This window comes from Cucumis sativus, chromosome 5 (genome assembly GCF_000004075.3).
Source record: "Cucumis sativus cultivar 9930 chromosome 5, Cucumber_9930_V3, whole genome shotgun sequence".
Taxonomy (NCBI): Eukaryota; Viridiplantae; Streptophyta; class Magnoliopsida; order Cucurbitales; family Cucurbitaceae; genus Cucumis; species Cucumis sativus.
This window is the reverse complement of record NC_026659.2, coordinates 489,040-510,343: the sequence shown is the minus strand read 5'-3', so window position 1 is coordinate 510,343 and position 21,304 is coordinate 489,040. Positions and strand designations below refer to the sequence as shown.

The 21,304-nt window shown below is 32.0% G+C and overlaps 4 protein-coding genes across 5 annotated transcripts; 2 read left to right on the top strand and 2 right to left on the bottom strand.

The window, feature by feature from the left end:
• The first annotated feature begins 4,431 nt into the window (after positions 1 to 4,431).
• On the top strand, positions 4,432 to 6,219 carry LOC101216181 (probable WRKY transcription factor 27). Its single transcript, XM_004145855.3, has 3 exons — positions 4,432 to 5,066; positions 5,300 to 5,409; positions 5,574 to 6,219. The coding sequence occupies exons 1-3, from the start codon at positions 4,593 to 4,595 to the stop codon at positions 6,022 to 6,024; spliced, it is 1,035 nt and encodes a 344-aa protein (XP_004145903.1). The 5' UTR covers positions 4,432 to 4,592; the 3' UTR covers positions 6,025 to 6,219.
• A 2,640-nt stretch (positions 6,220 to 8,859) lies between these two features.
• Positions 8,860 to 10,964, bottom strand: LOC101216899 (60S ribosomal protein L9). The gene is made up of 3 exons (XM_004145858.3): positions 10,501 to 10,964; positions 9,368 to 9,490; positions 8,860 to 9,257 (listed from the first exon to the last, which is right to left on the bottom strand). The coding sequence occupies exons 1-3, from the start codon at positions 10,873 to 10,875 to the stop codon at positions 9,171 to 9,173; spliced, it is 585 nt and encodes a 194-aa protein (XP_004145906.1). The 5' UTR covers positions 10,876 to 10,964; the 3' UTR covers positions 8,860 to 9,170.
• Positions 10,965 to 12,136: 1,172 nt separating this feature from the next.
• LOC101217138 (trafficking protein particle complex subunit 1) lies at positions 12,137 to 15,489 on the top strand. 2 transcript variants are annotated; one of them, XM_031885795.1, is made up of 6 exons: positions 12,137 to 12,416; positions 12,884 to 13,112; positions 13,393 to 13,507; positions 14,088 to 14,206; positions 14,996 to 15,056; positions 15,152 to 15,489. In XM_031885795.1, the coding sequence occupies exons 2-5, from the start codon at positions 12,889 to 12,891 to the stop codon at positions 15,045 to 15,047; spliced, it is 510 nt and encodes a 169-aa protein (XP_031741655.1). In that variant the 5' UTR covers positions 12,137 to 12,416; positions 12,884 to 12,888; the 3' UTR covers positions 15,048 to 15,056; positions 15,152 to 15,489. The 2 variants fall into 2 exon arrangements, with proteins under 2 accessions (XP_031741655.1, XP_004145907.1); XM_004145859.3 differs by having other exon boundaries at positions 14,996 to 15,471.
• Positions 15,490 to 17,061: 1,572 nt separating this feature from the next.
• Positions 17,062 to 19,139, bottom strand: LOC101216668 (probable membrane-associated kinase regulator 5). The gene is made up of 3 exons (XM_004145857.3): positions 18,127 to 19,139; positions 17,685 to 17,762; positions 17,062 to 17,578 (listed from the first exon to the last, which is right to left on the bottom strand). The coding sequence occupies exons 1-3, from the start codon at positions 18,920 to 18,922 to the stop codon at positions 17,517 to 17,519; spliced, it is 936 nt and encodes a 311-aa protein (XP_004145905.2). The 5' UTR covers positions 18,923 to 19,139; the 3' UTR covers positions 17,062 to 17,516.
• Between the last annotated feature and the right edge of the window lie 2,165 nt (positions 19,140 to 21,304).

Sequence of the window (21,304 nt, the reverse complement as noted above, 5' to 3'; positions counted from 1 at the left end):
ATGATAAAAAATGTATTATTTTAGTTTTGATGGTTATATATAGGTTTCAAAATGTTGTTTTTTTCCTTATAAATCATGAATTTAGTTTCTATTTGGTTATAGATTTCAAGATTTTACACATTTACTTTACAACAAATAATGTGATGAAACTTTTTTCTTTTTCCTCTTATAGAAACACTCAACAAATTTGGATGTATTCAACAGTAAGAAATTTCACTTTCAATAAAGTAAAATCAATTCTCTTAAAAGTAAACAGAGTGTTCTGAATTACAGGTTTCTCTAAATTGAATGATAAAAAATGTATTATTTTACTTAAGTTTCAAAATGTTGTTTTTTTTCTCCTATAAATGATGAATTTAGTTTCTATTTAGTTATAGATTTCAATATTTTACACATTTACTTTATAACACTTTAAATAGAATAATGTGGTGAAACTTTTTTCTTTTTACTCTTATATATAGAAACACTCAACAAATTTGGATTTATTTAACAATAAGAAATTTCACTTTCAATAAAGTAAAATCAATTCTGTTAAAAGTAAACAGAGTATTCTGAATTCAGATTTCTCTAGATTGAATGATAAAAATTGTATTATTTTAGTTTTCATTGTAATATTTAGATTTGAAAATGTTGTTTTGTTTTCTTTTTTTCCTATAAATGATGAATTTAGTTTCTATTTAGTTATAGATTTGAAGATTTTACACATTTACTTTATAACACTTTAAATAGAATAATGTGATTACACTTTTTTTTCTTTTTACTCTTATATATAGAAATACTCAACAAATTTGGATTTATTCAACGGCAAGAAATTTCACTTTCAATAAAGTAAAATCAATTCTGTTAAAAGTAGACAGAGTATTCTGAATTACAGGTTTCTCTTAATTAAATGATAAAAAAAAGTATTATTTTAGTTTTCAATGTAATATTTAGGTTTGAAAATGTTGTTTTTTCCCTACAAATCATGAATTTGGTTTCTCCATTAGTTATAGATTTCAAGATTATTTTATACATTTACTTTATAACACTTTAAATAGAATAATGTTACGAAACTTTTTTCTTTTTGTTTCTTTTTGCTCTTATAGTATACTCAACAAATTTGGATGTATTCAACATTAGGAAATTTCACTTTCAATAAACATCCATCAATTCTCATGAAAGTTAACAGAGTGTTCTGTCCAGTGAATGAGATGACTCATTTAATATTCATATTCACTTTAGCCAAATTATATAAAAAAAATATTATTTTAGTTTTGATTGTAATATTTTAGTTTGAAAATGTGATTGTTTTCCCTATCAATCATGAATTTAGTTTTTATTTGATCATAGATTTGAAGATTTTAGGCAAAGAATAAGAGGGTAGGAATTAACTTGAATAACAAGAATCCAAAAGAGACGTGAAATTATAGTAAAAAAATCAAGCTGGAAAAGAACTGATTGTAAGTGAGAGGACCAAAAGTTTTCTTTATTTTTCATTTATATGATCATCACACTCAAATACATATAGTTAAATCATAGGGTTATTAACCCATTAATGTAAAAATCACTAGAGAACTATAAGATTTATTTTGGTATCGGGAATGTGACTGTCGTCATTATCTTCGTAAAATTTCAAATTTTCGTTTATTGTAATTTTGTTTTGAATTCTAATTTTACCTCTAAAACCTTAATAAAAGCAACTCTTTAATATATCTTTGATTACATTTTATCTTAATTTAGTTAACAAAAAGATAATGAAATAATTAATCTACATACAAACAGAACTCTTCATTAATACACAACAAATCTAACTTAAGGTCAAACAACGACCACACAATGCTAACACATAAACGACCATTATCGAACCATAGAAAAAAAAAAAAATCAAATTCCAACCCTAACATTTCCTTGAAGAATCGCAAATAAAAAAATTTACAAACTATATTTTAAAAGTTTAGAGACTAATTAATTTGTAAAATAAGGATTAAGAGAAAGGAATGGGAGTTGGTGGGGTTATGGCAACTTTTCTTTTTGCTCTTATAGATGTACTCAACAAATTTGGATGTATTCAATAGTAAGAAATTTCACTTTTAATAAACATCCATCAATTCTCTTAAAATTAAGAGACTGTTCTGTTCAGTCACTGAGATGACTCATTTAATATTCATATATAATTTAACCAATTTAGTTTTGTTTGTAATCTTTAGATTTCAAAATATTGTTTTTTTTTCCTAAAAATCATGAATTTAGTTTCAATTTGGTTATAGGTTTTGAAGATTTTACACATTTACTATAACAATTAAAAGAGAATAAGAGTAATATGAATTAACTTGAATAAAAAGAATCCAAAAGAGATGTGAAATTATTAGTAAGAAAACGAGCTTGAAATGAGTAAAAACAACTCCTTAATCTCAAATTTCATTCCTCTCTAATACTCAATATTTACATTCTATCTTAACTTAGTTAACAAAAAAAGATAACGAAATAACAAAAACTAATTCAACGTCAATAACATAAACAACCATTATCATTTTTCCATATAGTTAACTTGAAAGTATAAAAAGAAATCAAATTCTAACCTTAACCTTTCTTCTTGGAAGATATGGCAAACAAAGCAATGGAGGAAGTAATTTTTGAAAGTACAGAGAGTATAATTGTAAAAGAAGAGATTAAGAAAAAAAGAGAAGAGAGTTGGTGGGTGAGAAATGAGTATAGGGTCGGGGAGCGCGTGGGGAAGAAGAAGAAATGATTTGGCAAACATGCAATAGAAAAGGGGACAGATGTGAGGGAAAAGTGAAGGTCACGAGAACAGAGAGCGGGTGAGAAGAGAAAAGGAAACGAAAGGGTTATTTTGATGGGTAATCCCTATAAACCTACGGACCAATGAAAACAAAGAGAATTGAGAATGCGTTTCAGAGTCAAAAGTATTACGTTCCTAACGCTCTCTCTCTCACAATATAAACAAACAAACACTCGTTTCCCTCTTCCCTTTGCCACCTCACCTCTTCCTCTCCCCCTCCCTTTGTCTCCATTTGACATTTTCCATAAGTCAAATTAAAAAAATAAAACTAATTTATATAATATACTACAAAAAAAATTTAGTAATTAGATATATCATACCCCTATCAAATCATAAAAAGAATTTGAAATGCCCCTTTTAAAGTATAGATACTAAATTTAAAAGTATCATTCCAAAAATAGCAAAAGTAACAAATTTAAAATTAAGTAACCTTATAATAGCCCTAATTTTGTCATATTCGTAATAGGCAAAAAGTGTTATGGAACGTCTTTTTCTAAATATTTTCATGTAATTTATCAAAATAAAATGGGTTAGTTTTCTATTTTTCAAATAAAAGTGGTTTGGTGTTGCTTTTTTTTTTGGTTTAATATTTATATATATATATATATATATATATATATATATATATATATATATATATATGTATATATGTATAGGGTGGAGCCAAGAAGAATGAAATATATTTGCATGAATTAGGGTTTATCTCTTAAGCACCATTAAAAATTTGACAATTATTTTATTTTCAAACTCAAAAAACTTAATTACTTCCCTTCTCTCTCTCTCTTTAAATATATATTCAGTGAGATTTTCTTTACATAAAATAATAAAGTTAAGAGGAAAAAGAAAAGGTTTAATTTGTCTCACTAATTATTAATTAAGTCATGTTCTATAAGAGCTTTGATTTGATTAGTACTTCATAATGGAGTGAGTGTGAGTCTAACTATATAATATTTGCATGTATTTATTTCTTTCTATTTAAATGTATTTATCGATAATAATTTATATGTTATTAAAACCATTTTTGTTTTAGATCATTTAAAAAAAAGAGTTTTACGACTTGTTGTCGTATATATTAAAAGTTTAGATAAGAATAATCCAAAAAATAACTTTCGAGAACGACAATTTGATTAATTAAAAAAAACAAGATATTCATTAAATAAGTTATTAATTTTCTATCATTAGTATAATATGGCACGTGACCGTAAGATCGATGATTTTTAACTTTTTGACAATTAAGTACCAACCTAGCTAAGAACATAAATAATACACAAACAAATTTCAACTCTAGAGTTAATTAATTATAAAAATTCAAAAGAATTAATTACCAAAACATTACTAAATATAAATGGAAACAAATTATAGAGGAAATAACACTAATTCACTTAATTTACTCTTTTCCAATTTGCTCAACAAACCCTAGAGGATAAAGCAAAATGTCAAGAGATATAATACCAAATGTCAAATTTTTTCAAAATTATAATTTTAATTTATATTAAGGTAATTTTTCTTTTTCTTTTTTCTTTTTGTCTTTTTTTAAAAAAATATAATTTGAAATTTATGTATTATTTTTTTAAAAAAAATTATGATTTTCTGTGTTTATAAATACATAATTAAGAATTAGTGAATTTCAAAAGTCAGTGCTCTTTCTCTTTCACTTCTTCTTCTCTCTTTCTATACATTCAAAAGTCAGCGCCGTCCTTTCTTTCTCCAATTCTTTCATCTTTTTTTACCAAATTCCTAAACAAATTTGTTTCGTTTTTTTACAAATTTTAATTTCATTTTTCTCTTTTGGATTTCTGTATAATTTTCATCCATGGCTGCCGGAAACGACGATTGGGATCTTTCCGCCGTCGTCCGGAGTTGCAATTCAGCTGGTTCCGCTACTGACCCAACATCCGCCGCGGCGGAAGAATCTGCGTTGTCTTGTCTAGCTTCTTTAACGTTCGACGACGATCCAAACGACGTCGCATTCTCCTTTTCCGATATCTTTCAACCAAAACAGCCAAACGGCTTCCATGAGTTACACCAAGCCTTCATCTCTTTTCTCCCTAACCCCTCCACCACCGCCACCACCGTCACAACCGTACCTGCTGCTGAGCCCGAAATCCCTTACTTAACAACCCCCCCGACGAATCGCCATTTCCGTCAGGTAATGAAACCCATTCGGCCAAACCCACACCCACATCCTGTGGCGCTGCACCACCACCACCGGCAACCGCCGTTTTCGCCGGACCTCCCTAATTCGCCAATGACGCATTCTCTCATACCTAAATCGAGAAAAAGGCAAGTGATTATTTGATTAATTAATTAAAATCTTCATTCTACCCACTTTTCTGTAATATAATAATAATAAAATTAAATGGTTAAATTTCGAAAATTTAAAGGGTATATAAACACATTGTTTTGAAAAATTAGAAGAGTAAATGAGTGATTTTAGATGGAATAAAGTATTGGAAATAAAAAATTGAAAGTTGCATTATATAATAAATGATAATAAAGTTAGGTTTAAATTACAGAAAGAACCAACAGAAGAGAAGGGTATGCCATGTTACTGCAGATAACCTCTCGACGGACATGTGGGCTTGGCGTAAATATGGGCAAAAGCCCATTAAAGGATCTCCGTATCCAAGGTATTCTTCTTTGTTTACTCTTCCTTTTCTTCGTTTTTAATACGAAATTTGGTTTCTTTATTTGTTAAAGTTTTTTCCTTTTGTTTCTGATTTCTGTTTGTTTCTCGGGAAAATTCCCAACTTACTCATCCCATCCATCATTTGAATTGATGTTACGATCACAGAAACTATTACCGTTGCAGCAGCTCAAAAGGGTGTGGAGCAAGAAAGCAAGTTGAACGCAGCAACGACGATCCCGAAACTTTCACCATCACATACACCGGCGATCACTCTCATCCCCGTCCAACTCACCGTAATTCCCTCGCCGGAAGTTCCCGCAACAGGTCCTCCTCCTCCTCCTCCTCCTCCCGACACCCCACCATGGGTGATTCCGATCCCCCGATGATGACCGCCTCCGTTCTCCTACCCTCCTCCTCTTCCCCTGCAGCTTCTCCCATCACACCGCTGAACGACTACGATTCCACCATCGGCGAGAAAGATGGAGAGATGTTTGAAGATATGCCGATTGATAGTGACGATGAAGACGATGATGACGATATTCTGATCCCGAACCTGACGGTGAGAGATGAAATCTATGTTGGGTTTGATGGGGTTGGGAGGGGACGGTCATCGTAACCCGACGGCGACCGCGACGAGTGGTGAATTGTAATAATACTTTTCTTCTTTTTTAGCATTTTAGTCATTGTAATTAGTTTTTAGTTTAGTGTTTTATAAATTTACAAGTGTTAATTAATTAGGCTTAGAGCTCTAATTTCAAAGTTAAATTTAAGTTAATCTCGTTTGAATAACTAAATCCAAGGAACCAAAGTATATACATACACATAATATAAATAGTTTTAGAATTTATTCCTCATTTAATTTAAGTTAATTAAAAGAAAAGCTAAATGTGGAATTTCTAAGCTAATTATATATACACAATAAATAAAGTTTTTGTATGAGAAGTGACAAAAGAATCTTCTCTTTTGGCAATTTAGTATGTTATTTGTAATTATAAATATTTACTTCTTTTTTTAAAAAAAAAAAAGAAAAACAAACTTTAAATTTTAAATATTATGAATTTGTGTCTCCAATTTTATCAACTTTTATTACATCCATATAATAATCTTACTTAAGTGAAAAGTTGTAATATTTATACCATTAATATTTGATTCATATGATGAGATTAAGTAAATAGCATTATCTTAACTAAACCAACCCATTAACTTTTACTTCATCCAAATTAAGTATACACATAGTTTATTCTTAATTTCTACTAAATTCCTTCGTTAACACCAACCTAGTAAATGAACGTTAATTCAACATGTTTATGGAATTGGTTGGTAGAAACATTACACACGTAGGTCATTTCGACTTTAATTTAAAATAGATTGAGTGAACTGTAATAACTCAATCAACATCTGAATTTGTGCGTTAAGAAAATTGTAGTGAAAGTTCATTTCAAAATCTATTTTCTTAACTACGATTTTGCACATTTCCACAAATTTCACACTTAAGAGATAATTGAAAGTGATTTGTGCAAAATAGAAAAGAACTAAAAGGGTTTTCTTTTGCAAATATGGAAAAATATTGAGTGTGTGTGTGTGAGAGAGAGAGGAGAGATGTCATTTAAAGAGAGGCTTAGAAACATAATCCGAAGATCCTCTTTTTATTGTTTGTTATAAAAAAAGTCTAAAAAGTTTTTTTATTTCTTCTTAATATTGTTATAATTTCATAGATATTAGAGTTGGTCAAATATATAATATTTCAACTTGTATTAAATTTAAACATTGTCAGATTCAAGTTGTCAACTTGTATAATATCCATTTATACATATATTAATTAGTGTTTAGTTGGGGAAAAATAATAATTGGGGAGTTCTATTTTAAGAGAAAAATAAATAAATTAAAGTAATTTAAAAATATATCATAATAAATATCATTTGGAGAAGGATGTAAGAGTGAATTTAATTAAAATACCCCAATAGAATTAAGATGACATTCAAATTTAGATTTCTCCTATGTTCTAAAAGTTTAGTCTTTCACAACTTTACTTTTTAATACAAGTTTGAAAATATGTTTTCCTCTTAGCTATCTTTTCTCGTTGTCATGAATTCATTTCGTCGAAGGAACATCTTGAAGACTTGCTACAGTTATGAGTACGTCTGAGTACGAAGACACTTGTTTCTCTGGATTTTCAAAGATTGCTTTGTTTTCTTTTCAAAATTAGGAATGTTTGAATGTTAGGAATGAGTTTTCATCAATTGTTTTTTATTTGATTGGAGGGATATTTCGTTTGGATGAAAGTAAGTATTGTCCAGTGTTAAGTTTAACTGTGTTAGTTTAAAGTTTTTTTATGTTTACTTAAAGAATGAAGGAAACTCGTTCGCTCATCCATTAATTGGAACTCATTAAGTACACGAGTATAGAACATATTTTGTTATGCTTTTTCTCTTGTTTTAACATAAGAATTTGGTTTGAAACAGTGAAATCATTTTGAGTTTCTATTTTGGTTAGTTCTGGTCTAATGTGTTCTGAAACATGCACCAAAAAAATTTAAGAAATTGAGAGACAGAAACAAGTCATAATAAGCTAAGTAATTGCAGATTTATCCAACAAATTCAGAACTTTTATTTTGGTAGAAAAACAAACAATAGTAAATTTGTTTTTCTATATATACGTTTTCATGATATAATATTCTTCAAGCTTATTTCTAGCTAAATAGAAGAAAAAATTATAATGAAGCTTCATTTCATCTCATGGAAAAGCATATGATATTCAAGCTCCTCGACATTTTTCTATTAGTTTAGTTTCGATTTTTGAGATAACGTACGTAAGAGAGCTAAGATTCCCTTTGAATTTGAAGTTGTTTAATGAGAATGTTTATAAACAATTTACGTAATTAGATTTTATGTGTCAAAGTTGTAGGAGGTAAGACTAAACACCGACTTTACTCTTTCAGAATGCACATACATTCTCTCAATACCAGATAGATATGAACCCACCTTAGCATTCACATCTCATCTTTGACAATCAAACAGGTATTAGTAGATCAACGAGGTCATCCTAACATTTGTTGACATGGTCTCGAGAGAAATGTCAATCCATCGACTCTTTAATTGTATCTAGGAAACTCTATCACTTGGAGCTTAAATGCTGAGCTTAAATGCTTACCTGTCTCCCTATCTCTTAACTAAGATGATCTTGACTCGCCTCTTCCATCAAGCACACTTGACAAACAATTGCCAAGTGAAGAAAATGGTACAAAATTACATATTGACAAACGTTTGTTGATTAATACAAAACTTTGTCAAGTGTTTATCACAAGCTTAGTTTCTAAAACCAATTAATAGAATGATTATGAATTATGAAACATGACATGGCCATCAAAATAACCTGGAAATTCAGATTTAAAATATTACTTTCACATCAATAGAAGTTGAAGTTAATGTTGGAGAAATAATTATGGCCCAAATGAACAATAACTGCGTCCAAAATCAGCAACTTCACTATAAATTGAAAGATGAACACAGCATTCTTAAATCTAAAGAGAGGAACAAAATTAGGTCTTCTGGAAATCCCACAACAAATCAAACAACGAAAACTGGCATTTACTCGATTGCCCATTACAATTGGTGTCCAACTAAATGCTTGCGAATTTGTCTACGATAAATTTTGTCCCTTCAAAAACCAGCTCTCATGATTTTGTCTACGAATTTGATATAAATATATAAAACGAAACTATCACCAAACGCCAATGCATGGTCGAACAAAACTACTCTTTCATCACTCTTCTTCAACGACGGTTCCCTTTTCGCTAACATAAATACCATCAAGAAACTTCCTGATATCTTTGTTCTTCACATGGCATTTCTGTCACCCAGAAAAGAAACAAAAAGTGAGTATTAAACCAACTATGCCCGTGCAGGCACAAACTTTGCAACAAAGAACCAATCAAAATGTAGCATGGGTGAAGAAAATACCTGGTTAATCAAGGCAGCAGATCGAGATACAAGTTCAATATCGTTACCATCCAAGACTAACTCATCCTTGACTTTCTCAGATCGAATAATAGATACTCCATCAAGCATATCTACTTTACGCACCTATTGCACAAAGAAAATGGAAACATTGAATCCACAAATCATACTAAATATAACAAAAACATATCAAACATGGGATTTATCATAAACATTAACTGGAATATATACCAGATATATTAAAACACTTGTTTTGAACATAAGGTACCTGAGCTATGGATAAAATAGTCAAATAACTGTATCCAAAGCAATCGGTTAATTCTGTCCTTCAAAAACACTCAAACTCGATGTCATGTCTCTAAAGATCCTCTCTTTCACATTCTCCTCAACCATCTGACCTTTTCCCCTCTAAATTGTTCTTAAAACTAGCTCCACGACCTAGTACCCCAAACAATGTTTGCAGTTGCTCATCATTTAGCATTATTCATGTAGTCGCAAGCAAGTTGTAGTAACTGATTTTATGGCGTGTAGCTTCCAATTTCGATTCCTCGTGGATGATTTTATATTTCAGTTATTTATATCCAGCAAATGGTTTGTGAATTCTCCTGGTATTTAGTAATTCGAGTTGTTGGCTTGCTGCAAACTACTTCGTAACTTTTCATTCCTATGAACAGAAAACCTTATATCGTTGCATTCGGAAAACATTTTTCAACAAAAATACGTCCCTACAATAAATTTACTGATGAATAATTCTGCATAATAGGTTTGTTAACTACCATTTTTTTAATTGATTCTCAGTAGCGAAGCTAAGCGACAATCCCCATAGAAAATCAGAGAATCAAGTAAAGAGAACCCAACAAAGAAACATTTTTCTCCTTTAAAAAAACATCTTGATTTTTATCTTAAATACTCAACAAATCATAAAGGCAGAAGAAGAGAAGACGAGACTTCATAATGCTAGGAGTGCTTAAGCAAACATGTTTAAAACAGCAAGCAAATCAAACATTCTTAACCCTTAACCGTTAAACATTCGGCATTCAATTAAGCTATGCAAAAGCAGCAGCAAACAAGAATCTAGTACCCAGAATCCAGAAAATGCAATTAATGATAAAAGGGCGAGAGAAAAAGAGTTATACCTTCTTCTCGCCAAGAAAGTTACGGATCTCGATGGATTTGTTGGTGTTGGTGATGCTAGCATTAATGGGAAAGTGAGCGTAAACAAATCGCATCTTGTACCTGTAGCCCTTGGTGACACCGGTGATGAGATTCTCAACATGGCTAAGAGCAGTGCGAATGGCAGCGGAAGTCTTCCTGGAGCCAAACCATGCATCAATCTTCAGCTTCTTCTTTCCGGTAGCCTCGTCAGTGATCAACTGGAAATCGAGATTCAGATGCTTAAAATTACGAACGAGTTTACCTCGAGGGCCTTCGACCTCAATGATTTTCGCGTTAACTTTGATTTTGACCCCGTCGGGGATATCCATAGTTTCAGATGAAAGGATCGTCTTCATCTTTTCTACTGAAACTTGCTCTCTCCCTTTCTCTGGAGTTGAACGATGAAGAGGTCGGCCGATAATAACAAAACCCTAATCCGAAAACGGTGAATTTATAGTCGAAATAGAGTAAACTAGGGTTTTGGAGGCCCATATTCATTGCCATTCATCTTGGGCCTCCAACAATAACAAAATGGGCCCAATATTTATAAATTTTAATGTATTGTGTTATTTTTTATATAACACAGATGAAATGTATTCAATGATATATATATATTGCATTTCCCGGTTTAATGCGGTTTTAGCTTCAATCCAAATCTATTTGTTGCTTGGCAAGTGCGATTGCGTGCTCGACATAACCACATTTTTATTTCCTTTCGAGCAAGTTCAGGGTCTTTATTATTTACAATTGGATTTATATTTCTACTAAAGTATTAATCGACATTTTCATAAATTTGAACCGATATTTTCACATTAGCGACATTTTGTTTTGTTATATTGTATTCGTTTTTCTATAATATAAAAGAAAATGTTGCCAATACTGAGATCATAGAGCTATAAATATCAGCTGTGAGCTCAAATATCAGCAAAAGTTTTACTGCTAATGTTAAGTCAAGGTCTTCCAAGTCACACTACACATATACCTTACAATAATAGGCATAAATATATATTTGCATATCTAAACTCATACATATTTAAACTTGTTTGTCTATTTGGATTTAAAATCAAATTATGAATAGTTATGTTAAGTAAACGAAGAGACAAGTCCATCAAAACCCACTTTGTATATATAGTGAAATTTTGAGAATGAAACATTGAGAGTTGGACAAGTAAACGCTATCAAGACTATGTTTTAGGGTATTAGGAAAGAAAAGAAGAGTGGAAATTAGAGTTTCGTTCGTTCTTTTGGAGGCCCATATTCATCACCCCCTATCTTGGGCCTCCAATAACAACAAAATGAGCCCAATTTGATTTTGGGAATTTTGTATATGTACCAAATGGTCCTTTCAACCATGTGAAACTACACATTTTTGTTAATATTCATCAATTTTAATTTTAATGTATTGTATCATTTTTGCAATAACAAAAATATGGATGTTGAAAAAAAATTGGTAACCCGACCAATTCATTAGAAAATCAGAGAATTGAAGAAAAAAATTAAATCGAGTTACTAGATCGATTGTGCAAGTAAAGGGTCAGGTTGATCCGATCGAACTCGATTAATGTCTAATAATATTAATAAATTTTTTGGTATTTTGTAATAGAGTAAATAGGGCCTAATTTTATGAACAATTTTGTTAGTGCAAATTCTCACAAATCAAATGTATTAATAAAATATCTAAAGTGCAGTTTGGAGTTAGGACTCCGAGAGACGCGACTATCGATTTGCTTAGGCCTTTCACAAACGACGTTGGTTCACTCTGTCCTGGTCGTAGGGGTCTCCGGTGCCTTAAGGCTCCGATCTGCTGACGTTGTTACCGGCAATCATTGCGTGACGAATCAAGAGCTTCGTCGTTGAATTGATCGCTTTCTTTACTTTGTAGTCTCTGCTCTCTGAGGTATCTTTCTAGTCTCCATTGTTTGATTTTGATGCTTCTTCTTGAATCTGTCACCGTCCAGCTCATTGCTGGTTATCTCTCCATTTCCCCCTGCTCACAGTCTCTTATACGATCCATAAGTAAAATCCATTTTCCTTGGGATTATGTATGAATAGGACTCCCAATTTTACACTAGATTTGTTTCTAACTATATTGAGTGGTTCTGTAGAGAGCCCAAAGGGAAATGCATCTGGGTACAGCTTCTTGCTTTAGTGAATCCTGATTTGGGTCGGGTTAGATTTTACCTGTTGACAATTCGCTATTTTATTTTTAACCTCAATGAATTATTAGGAATGATTGAATTATTAGTTGCTTTGCTAGGCAATTGATTGTAGAGTTGAGTGGAAATGTTGGGGTTTTGTTAGAATCTTAGATTTCTTAGATCATTTCATATGACAGTTGATTTGATTCAGTTTGGTTTATTCCAGAAATCATGCAGTTCTTTGGTGGGTCAGAAATTAGTCCTTCGCCTCCGGTACCAACAGCAACTGGAAACAATGTTCATATGATGTATATTTTCAATAGGAATGGAGTTTGCTTGTTCTATAGGGAGTGGAATCGGCCTCTCCGGACATTGAATCCCCAGCAAGACCACAAACTTATGTTTGGTTTGCTCTTCTCCCTTAAATCCTTTACTGCCAAGATGGACCCAACCAGGTTTATGTTTCTTCCTTCTTTGGGAAACTACTTTAGTTTATGGTGTGGCTAGTATATGTAGTGATCCAACCAGATAGGAGATTAATGCAAACCATAATCTTAATAACGTGACAAATGCATTGCCCTTTTATGGTTGGTGGCAATAACTAGTAAGATGTCTAATTTGATTGTAGATTTTGATTTTGATCTTTCAAAGTATTAACAACTTACTGGAAAATGATGAGCTGCTTTTGGGAGTTAGGTTTTGAAGCGATAACTTTTTTTACTTTCTTTGATACAGTGCTGACAAAGGAAATCTTGGCGTGCCTCAGTTACCTGGCCAAGGTTGTTCGTTTCACAGTTTTCGTACTAATACCTACAAGCTCAGTTTTACTGAAACTCCATCAGGGATAAAGGTTTCCTTAACCCTCCTTCTTCCGTTCTTGTTTATGTTTTCCATAGTAGCTTTATGCATGTCTACTTGAATTGTTAAAATACTGAACTTGATGTATGACTATGGCATAATCGAAGCGGACTACATATGAATTATTGAGATTTAATGAAACCAGTATTTATTTTATGTCATGGACTTGTTTATTTATTGTTATTGCCAAGGTATATGGGAGTTTTAAAGTATCCTTCTCTCTGAACTTGTTGTGTCACATGGATAATTTAAGTTTTTATTTGTAACCTCGCAAAAAATGATCTTGCTTTTCTTTCTTCTTCTTAGAAAATTCATTTTCCTTGGCGACGATTAGTAGTTTTAACCATATATATATATATATATATATATATATATATATATATATATATTTATTTGCTTCTTGTTTTACACTTGAAGAATTAAAGTTGATCTTTTGGGAGAAGCCATGTAAAGCCGCTATTTTAAAATTGTTTCTGTTTTGAAAAAGAATTAACCAAATGAGGAAAATTGGGATCACTGTGACTATGGGGTAAATTAATTTTAAGTTTGATGGATCATTTCTTTGTTTTCAGATTATTCTGGTTACCCATCCTAGAACCGGTGATCTGAGGGACCCGTTGAAGTACATCTACAACTTGTATGTTGAATATGTAGTGAAAAATCCAATCTACAGTCCAGGAACTCCAATCAGGTAAACTGTTAGCTTTGGTTGATGCATATGTTCTATATACCAAACGTAGTAATTTATCTCAAAGAAACTCCGTTTGAAATCTTGCTGAATCAAGTCAATATCTTTGATGAATTTGAATTTGTAATGCATGCATTCATTGGTTTCAATTTACAAAAGATTAAATGGCGTCTGGGGAAAGGGAACTTATTATTGGTTATTGACTTTAATCATAACTTATGTAAGTCTGTCCCAGAGGCCCTTTCTGGGATATTTTAGGCCTTACTAGATTCTCCCTTTAGACCACTTCAAATCCTGGGGTTGAGCTTGGTTTCAATATGATTTCTATGATCTCACGAACATCTATGTATGGTTACCACATGTTAGTAGTTTAGATGTACTGATATTGAATGGTAGCACATCGTCCTTCTTTTCTACTTCCAAAGAAAAAGAGTAAGAAAACTATCACCCCCTAAAGATGGTAAGATTTTTGGAGATTTAACTGAGCTATAGCCTATAGGGCTATAATGAAATTGAAAATTTTAAATCATATAAGCGTAGTTGAAACCAAAGTCAAACCATATGGACAATTCAATCCTTCTTTTATGTGGGAGAACTTTTGTTACATTCTCCTGTTTACTCTCTTTAACAAAAAATTTGAAATGTTTCAAAATCTTCTTTACAGACTTAACCCAACCTCAAACGATTCATGCTTTTGTTTGCTATGTTATCGTTCTTATGGTGAAAATAAAGTTAATGTATGTTTGTCCTCGCAACACAATATCAACTCTCCCTTGATTTTGCTTTCTGCAGGTGTGAGCTATTCAATACAAGTCTTGACCAATATGTAAGAACTATATTGTAGAAATCAGAGGTAGCGACTACTCTGCCGATTTAGTTTCATTCAATTTGTATGGTTTGTCTATCTTTTGTCTACGAATGAATGTGATTCACTGGATAATGGTGCAGTTGCAGGCTATTAAAATGCCTACATGGGAGTTTCTATTTGTTTTCTATTGGTTGGACTGTAGACAGTGCACCGGTATGAATTATTCTAGCTTATCTTTTACCTTTCCCCCTTTCGTCTCCCAGCATTCTATGGTAACTTCTCTGTGATAGTAGTGGTGGAAGAAAAATGAAAAAAAGAAGAAGAAAGAATTCTAGTACAACTGTTTGCTGCTCATGTATAATTTGTAGTAATGCAACTACAGTTCTTGTTTCATTTACAAACGTACCATTACATTAGTCGTCGTTTGTGTAAAAAAATGTGAAAGGTTTCAAATGTGACATATTCCCTGTTTGCTCAACACCTAGAATCCCACCCATCATAATATGGGAAGATTGTCCATCTTGAGGAATGGATCTTGGTGCTTTAAGGTTTGTAGGCCTCAACCAATGGAAGGATACATTTGTAGCTACGGCTAGCCCCCAATGGATTCCTGACGTCTAGCCCCCAATTTTTGACCCCTGCCTTGATTCCTGACGTCTGGCCAAATTAAAATTATTGTTGCCTGCCATGTGAGATTGTGTGCGATTGTGTGCTTGGCATTAGCTCATAGTACCATTGGCTTATATATTTCTACTAAAGTACTCATCGATATTTTCATAAATTTGAACCTTAATGTTTTCATTAGCATTTCATCATAAATGTTTTAGTATTAAACTTACATTTGCATCAGTGGTATATTGTTATTATATTTGTTATTCTTTACCGCTTCTCTATAATATAACAGAAATGTCGATTTGCTCCTTATGTTCGTACTGAGCTCATAGACAAAAACATCACCATATCAACAAAGGCAACCCCACGATGTAAGGTCAAACAAAATAAAATGTATTGTCGACGTCAAAAAGACTACAAGTCAAGCTCGTTTAAGTCATACTACACCTACTCCTATACCATACAATACATAAATATATATTTTTTCATATCTAAACTAGTTTGTTATTTGCAATGAATGTCTAGTTGGATCTCAAATCAAATCATGAATAGTTATGTTAAGTAAACGAAAGAGACAAGACCATACAAACACATAACACACATAGGGAAATTTTGAGAATGAATCGTTGAGAGTTGATAAGTAAACACTAAAGACGTAGACTAGACAATGACAATGAGTCAAATGGAAGGCATTATGAATGTTGGAATTGAAAGGAAAGACTAACGAAAAGTATGTATTTTGAAAGAAAAGAGTCCTGAATTTTTTATTACTTCTATTTTTTATGTGTTGATTTGCCAATTTTTTTGTGAGAAAAGATACTCAACAAGCACAGTTCAATAATAACTTCAGAGTATCATTACTTTATAGATGATAAATCATACTCATAGTGATAACTCGACTAACTAACAAATTGCTAGCATTTCCAACTTTTAATCCCATTTAAATTTGCATCAAACCTCTCTATAATCACTCATGGATCACCAATTTGAAACAAGAAAACACATGCCAACAATTACATTTTAATCCACTCAACTCATCACAACCTAAACTCTAATTTAACCCTTTTTATGTATTTGTTTATACTCTGCCTCACTACCATCTCAATTTAAACTAATGAAATGACTTTGCATCATTTTACCGATAACTATATCAATTTGAACTGATTAAGACATATACTATCGACCAATGAATCAATAAATCAAATGTTAAAACAAACAAACAAAGAATATCATAATTCAAACTTAAGCATTAGAGTTATACTAAGTGTTTGTCTTGTCAACTTGCCCACTTCGTCTTCTTGTTTTGATATATTGTTTCTTTGATAATAATATTAAGAAAAGAAAATGAAGTGTTAGTTTATACTCGATCGAGTAATTTTTATGTTGGGTGTTATCAAATCAACATCTCTAAGAAACATGTAGGTAAAGACAAAACATCTTAGATCAACACAAATCTTTATTCTTGGAAGCAATTTGAGACAAGTAGATAACACGACCAAATCTTGATCTAATTTGAGTCGTTAAGTCATGAACTTACCTAAATTCTGGGTTGGAGCGGACCGCTCGGATAACATGTATACATATAATAATAATAGAAAGGAAAAAGATAGTGTTTGGGAGGGGGTTGGGGGGTTTGGAAGAGACAAAATCCAACACAAAGGCAGATTTTCAGAATCAGATATCTTTTCAAATTCTTTGATAATAATTATGAGCCCTTTCCTCTTTACACATCCCATCCCCAAACTCACTCTCACCCTAAAACCCTAAAAACCCAATTTTTTTTTTCCACTTCTTCTTCTTCTTCATCATCATCATCATCATTTTTGTTCTTCCCTCCAAAAATTTCCATTCCCTTTACAAACAACAAAACAAATTTAACCCATTTCTTTAATTTCACTCTTTCTTCATCATCCTCTTCATTTCCCCTTCCTCTTTGCCTTCTTTGAAACTAAAATCTGCCAACATCATCATAATCACAACATTTCATTAATTCAATTAATTAAGTTTTATTTAATACTAATTAAACCAATGAAGAATAATAGTAAAAAGAAATAAAATTACCTTTGCAAGATAGACTTCTTGGCCTTTCTTGTGAAGCTGTTGTTGCTTCAGACCTTGATGACAAAAACAGAGGTTTCTCTGACCACCAAAATAAATCAAAAACATCAATGCCTTTCTTACAATTTAACCATTTTCTTTTACTCTTTTTGGTTCAATTACAACTTTCTCCCCCTAAATAACTTAAACTTTTCAAAGTTAATCAAACCCCACTTAACTACAAATGTCTAAGTATTTAACTTTATAGAACTTTTAATGTTATTTCGTGACATATAAATTTGAACTTTGTGACTTGGAAATCTCTTTTTGTAAAACAATTATTGATAATTTGGCCAATAATAAAACTAGATGATCAAATGTTGATTTAGAAGTAAGTAAATAAAACTGTGTGAAAGATTTGACAAAATTAGAAGCTCTAAGATCGAGCTTTGATTTTTCTTTTTACCTGAGGAGGCGTTGAAGGATCTTTTACAGTGTAAAATGGCGCTTTGAATCCCGTCGTGCTGTTGCAACAACGAATCATCCCTCCGGTTCGTCTGAGGAATCACCGCTGCTGCCAATCCTCCAGCCGCCGACGCTGATTTGCTCTTACCCAGATGTCTACACACCAAACGAATCCCCGCCGGAAGTCCATTCTCGTGCTTCTCCCTCACCGGCGAATCCACAGCCGCCGACGATAAGTCGCTGCCGCTGTCGGTGGGTTTTCTTAAAACCTTAGGCTTAATCAGTTTTAAATATTTCTGCACCACCTCCTTCGAGAACCGTCTCGTCGGAGCCGGAACCGGAGGTTCACATGGGTCCGGCGGAAAAATGCCTCCGAATCTTCTCGTGCTGTTGTCTCTAGTGAGCTTGGAGTTCAGAACTCTGCTTTCACCTCCTTCTTGTCCGGTAGGTGGTCTGTTTTTAGCCATTGATCTCTGTTTCTTGAAGATGAAAACAGGAAACTTAGGTGCCGATTTAAGTAGCTGAATCGGAGATTGCGGCTTCGAAGTGGGCTCGATTGGAAGAATCTTTCTTTTGGAAATGGAATCGGAACAGAGGTTTATATGGTCTCCTAATTTAGTCGGAATTTGAGGTCTCTGTTCCGGGCTTTGAATCTTTCCAGCTGAAACAGAGAAAAACTCAATATCAAAGAACGAATCTTCTCCTTCTTCTTCTTCCTCCTCCTCCTCCTCCTCCTGTTTCTGTAATTCGTCAGCGCCGGAATGTTTGAAGAACTTGAGAAAGGCGACGGAATCCATGGTGAAAAGAGAGAGGAGAGGAGAAAAAAAAAAGGTGGGGTTTTGTTGGGTTTTATAGAGAGAGAGAGAGATTAGTTTCTTTCAAATGGAACTGAAAATGGTGTTAGGGAAAGAAGAGAGAGAGAGAGAGAGATGATGTAAGGCTTTATTTGTTTGAAGTTTTGGGGTTTTTTCTATGTCATCTTTGAATATGGAGAATTGGAATTTGTTCTTTGTTGGATGTTGCCCTCATCAATCACTCTCATATTGACATAATTTCTAATGCTTTGTTATAACTTCTCAATTCCTCATCTTAATTAAATCCCATACATGTTTTAGTTAAAAGTTTGTAAACAAATAAACAATGTAAAATACATAAACACAAAAACTTGTTTTTCCCAATTAAATACTCACAATGAAAACCCACAAACATGAAAGTTTGAACAAAAAAAATTAAAATATTGTGAAAGCAATTATTTGGTTTAGGTATAGTTCCAATTCTATTATAATTTTATACAAAAATGCTAAAATAATAAGAATACCCAAATCAATAATAATAGTAATAATCAGTCCACAAGGACTTTACATTCAAATCAGTATGGCTAAAGTCAGTTGATATCCATTAAACCCTCTTTCATAACACATTTGATTTTTTTAAAAAACACATTTCTATACAAAAATATTCATTTAGAGAGAGAGAGTGTGAAAGGTGAGTCCACAAAGCAAAGGGTGGAAGAGGTCAGGATTAGGACTTCAGAAAACACACTGTTTCTCACCATAACATTTCAGACTTTTTTTCTCACGCGCTCCTTTTAATTCCCACGCGCCTCTTCTCATACTTTTCTTCATATTCAAATCTCTCTCTCTTTTCTTCTTTCTAATTTTGCTTAATTGTAAGCTTAATTCTCCACAATCTGACTATCAAAGTTCTTGTAATTTGAAATTTGTTTTCAAAGTTTATAAGAACTTAACCTCCAAAAAAACATTTATGGAAACTAATTGAGTTTGCACTTTTATCATACAACAAATAGTTTAGGCTATACAACTTACATATATTATTTTATAGGTTCGTGTATTTTTAATGAAATAATCATTTGTACAGATAACATAAAGTTTTTTCAACGTCAATTATATTTGATAAGAAGACATTTTCTCAAGTCCTAGCTCTTAATTATTTCCATCCAAGTTGCCATTTTTTAAAACCAATTTAGTTTCTATATGAATATATGTGTGGATACAGAATTAATAAGTTGAAGTTGTAGAATTTGGACTTGAATTGTTTAATATCATTGGTTGGATTAAAATATGGTTTGAATTTTTAGTATTATATTTAAAATAGATTCATAATGACATCTTTCTAACTTATATATGTTTCTTATATCAACGATGAACTAATTTTTCAGATAATTAATTTAACAACTCAATATAACCTACGGGACATAAATGCTCATATTAATGTGATTCTAAAGTTATATATTTTAATGAATTAGGGTTACCACTTGAGAGAATATTCTTTCAAGTTTCAACCCATCTATATATCGATGTATTCTTATTAATTGAAAAAACTTGGTCTTCATTTTTAATTGATTGGGAAAACTGCATGTATGCTTTAACTTAATAATCTGTCATATTGAGAGTAAACTACTCTTAAGAAATTGGATCAAATTTTATATCACCTTTACACTTTTTTTGTTGATAAAGAAAAAACTAACCAAGCTCAATTAAAAGTTGTAAATCAATTTCGAAGTCAAGAGATGTAATTATTCTCTACCCACGTATTTGTCTAAGACATTAAAAAAGAAACTTTAACAATAGAAAAAAAGGAAAAAAAATATAGATATAAAGGAGAGTAAAGAAAGTAATTTTGAGCTAAAGGGAAGCTTAAAAGAAGAGGGAATTAGGTTCCCTCTTTATAAATGAGAAAAAAGCACTTAAAACTAAAATTGAAAACAAAAAGTGTTTGGTAAGAAAAAAAGGGAGAAGTTTAGGAGAAGATGACAAGAAACTTCCAAAAAGAGGAGGAAAATGAGCAAAGCCAAAGAAAAAAGATTCAACATAATAGTGAAAAGTCATCCCACAAGCAACCCTCATTAAAAAAAACTTGAGTAATGATCCAAACTTTGGCTCCTCACATCCCTCAAACCCAAGTTTTAAACTATTGAATATCATTAGAGACTTATGAATATCAATAATACTTCCAACAAATCTTCTTACTGTTAGCAACATATCGTTTCTTTACCTCTACAGTTCTACTCATAAAGAACTTAACCGTGGAGAGAAGAAAAGAGGAAAACCAAGCAAGTAAGGGTGTAGGTAGGTTGTGTTGAAAGTTGCATGTAAAAATGTGCAAGTGAGAAAGAAATTTGGTTAAGCTTTGGTTGAAAAGAAAAGGGAAAAAAAAAG